Source organism: Bidens hawaiensis, unplaced genomic scaffold, assembly GCF_021521415.1.
Source record: "Bidens hawaiensis isolate Kalapana, Puna unplaced genomic scaffold, B.hawaiensis_p1.1 tig00042510_1, whole genome shotgun sequence".
NCBI lineage: Eukaryota > Viridiplantae > Streptophyta > Magnoliopsida > Asterales > Asteraceae > Bidens > Bidens hawaiensis.
The window spans coordinates 70,760-73,894 of NW_027505791.1; the positions used below are offsets into that span (position 1 = coordinate 70,760).

General features: G+C 45.1%; 1 protein-coding gene and 1 non-coding gene across 2 annotated transcripts; one reads left to right on the top strand and one right to left on the bottom strand.

Annotated features, from left to right (window-relative positions):
• Positions 1 to 387: 387 nt before the first annotated feature.
• On the top strand, positions 388 to 2,268 carry LOC143615351 (uncharacterized). The gene is made up of 3 exons (XM_077088494.1): positions 388 to 1,118; positions 1,198 to 1,597; positions 1,642 to 2,268. Exons 1-3 carry the CDS (start codon positions 388 to 390, stop codon positions 2,266 to 2,268), a joined length of 1,758 nt encoding a protein of 585 aa, XP_076944609.1.
• LOC143615353 (small nucleolar RNA R71) lies at positions 924 to 1,028 on the bottom strand. The gene has a single exon (XR_013150458.1). It is a non-coding gene; the product is annotated as a small nucleolar RNA R71 (small nucleolar RNA).
• Positions 2,269 to 3,135: the final 867 nt, after the last annotated feature.

Below are 3,135 nucleotides of genomic sequence, written 5' to 3' on the forward strand. Positions count from 1 at the left end.
TTACAAAGATTTAGTATCAAAGGTTAGCCATGTCCATGGATTAACACTCAGTTCTTACCGATACTTCGCTACAAATGACAGGTACACTTGCCTTTCGTGTGTGGTTTGGTTGTTGGTGAAAACCATTTTTAAAACCTGATTTGTGTGAAACTTTTATTTAAATTTTTAAATATATATTCGCATATGTCAAGTTTTTGGCACCGTTGCCGCGTACACGGTGTTTTACTTTTGAAAACGATACGAGTAATTGATTTGCCTTGTTGATATTTTTGCTCTATGTTATTTTAGTCTATTTCATTTTTATTCATCTTGTTTTATTTTGTTAGTTATATTTTTCTAGGTAGTTTCCGTGTCTTTGTTTCCATTCTGCGTTTCTTTCGGTGATGCATGTCCACCACACCCGGTCTTGATCTTGTTTCCCCCTTTTCAAAACCCGAACGACATATTCGAGAAGGTTTGAGGAGGAGAGCACGAGAAATTGCCGAGGTAATTGAAAACGAAGTTGTGGAGGACGACGCGAATCCTGAGGTTGAAGAAATGGTGGATTCGAAGAATCAAGGTCGCATGGATGATTTCGCCACGCCGTCCCTCGATGGCTACGACAGCGGTGTCACGGAGCCCGAGATTACCGTAAGTTTCGAGATTAAGTCGAGTATTATTCATATGGTCAAAAATTCCGTCTCTTTCCATGGCCTCTCGAACAAGGAACCTCACTCTCATGTTGCGCATTTCCTTCGATTATGTGCGACATTCAAGATCCAGGGGTGTACGGACGACGCCGTGAGACTCCGACTTTTTCCGTTCTCACTTCGCGGGGCTGCCTTGGAGTGGTTAGAGGCACTCCCTTCCGGTTCCATCACCACTTGGAACCAATTGGTTGAGCAGTTTCTTCTTCAGTACTTCCCACCTGGTAAAACTGCAAGATACCGGGCAAAAATCACTGGTTTTCGTGTCGATTATGATGAATCACTTCATGCTGCATGGGAGAGGTTCAAGGGCTTGTTGAGAAAATGCCCTCATCACGGTTTGAGTCGCGGTCTTCAATGTCATACGTTCTTTGATGCTTTATCCGGAGCACAGAAGCAGGCCGTTGATCATGGTTGCGGGAGGAGATTTCGGTAGGTGTACTCCTAATGAGGCGTTGGATGTCTTGGAGTGAGCTGCTAAGAAGAGTTTTGCATATAATCCGCCTCGTAGTATTCCTTCCACTAAGGGCGTTCTTCATGTCGATTCTAATACCCTTGTTTCCGCTCAGTTAGAAGCGTTGACCAAAAGATTTGACCAGATGCAATCCGATCTGGCTAAGTCTAGCTCTCGTTGTGGAGTGTGTGACGGGAAACACCAGACCAGTCAGTGCCAGCAGGCAATGGTGGTGAAGGATGTTGACTTTGTGGGCTGCCAAAACAATACCTATAACAACTCCTATAACCCGGGAGGAGAAACCACCCAAATTTCAGCTAGAAATATAATGGTGGCTCTCAAAATCAGAGTCAAAATCAAAAGCCACCGGGGTTTGACCGAAATCCAAATTACCAGAATCAACCCCAGAACTAATCTTACCATCAAAAGCCTCAGTTTCAGGGTTCCAGCAGTAGTGGTCAGTCTAGTTGTGGGTCTAGTGTTGAAAATCTTTTGACTCAGCTTTTGGCTAAAACCGAGACCTCAAACAAACTGGCTGAACAGAGGAACCTGAAGATTCATGAGACTCTCCAGAGACACGATCTCGAGTTGAGGAATCAGAAAGCGTCCATTCAGATCATTGAGAATCAGGTTGGAAAGATTGCTCAGCTCCTCTCTGCGAGACCACAGGGTAGCCTTCCGAGTAACACTGAGATTAATCCGAATGCCGAGGCTAAGGCGATTACCCTGAGGAGTGGTAGATCCACCATTCCTGTTGATGCATCGGTTTCCACACCAAAACCGATTGTCGATGAGATCGAGACTGAGGCTCCTGGTGAGGTGCACCCGAGGGTAACCCCAGAAAGTACCGCACAAACCATTGAGCCAGTCAGGACATATGTTCCTCCCATTCCATACCCAGGCCATTTAAAGAAGCAGAAGATGGAAGAGCAGTACGGAAAATTCTTAGAACTTTTTAAGCAGCTTCACATTAATCTTCCGTTTCTCGATGCATTGAAAGAAATGCCTAAGTATGCTAAGTTTCTGAAAGAGGTCCTCTCGAATAAGAAGAAATTAAAGGAGCTTTCTTGTGTGACTTTGAATGGGGAGTGTTCAGCGGTTCTTCATAATAAACTGCCCAAAAAATGACCGATCCGGGAAGTTTTACCATTCCATGTTTGATCGCTAGTTTGTCGGTTAGTAACGCATTAGCCGACCTAGGTGCTAGCATTAACTTGATGCCTTATTCTATTTTTGCAAAGCTAGACCTGGGTGAGCCTAAGCCTACTCGCATGCGCATTCAGCTTGCCGACCGCTTGGTGAAATACCCGAGAGGTATAGTTGAGAATATGCTTGTGAAAATCAACAAATTTGTGTTTCCTGTTGACTTTGTGATCTTGGACCTGGATGAGGATAAAAATGTACCACTCATCCTAGGTCGACCTTTCTTAGTCACTGCTAGAGCTCTCATTGATGTCTGCACCGGCAGACTCACTCTTAGAGTTGGAGACGAGGTGGTGACCTTTGATATTGGGAGATCCATGCGCCACCCACATGATCATGATGACGTGCTCTACATTGATACTGTCGATTCTTGCGTTTGTGAGCACATACAGGATACTCAGTTGTTTGTTGGAGGGATTTTTGACTTGGTCAGTGGACCTCTATGTGAGGAGTTGGTCTGTGGTGTGGATCACGAGCCTCCTGAGTGTTTAGAGAGGATTGAGGATGTTGATCCCGTTGCCGAGCCTAAGGCAAAACCTTCTGTAGTGGACCCACCATCTATCGAGCTAAAGGAACTCCCGTCCCATTTGGAGTATGCCTTTTTGGAGGATAGGTCCCGCTTTCCTATTATCATTTCTGCTAGTTTGTCGAGCGAGGAGAAGGTAAAGTTGCTCATAGTTTTGAAAAGGCACATGCACGCAATCGCCTGGAAGATCATGGATATAAAAGGGATCAGTCCATCCTTTTGTACCCATAAGATCTTGATGGAGGAGGAGTACAAACCCGTGGTGC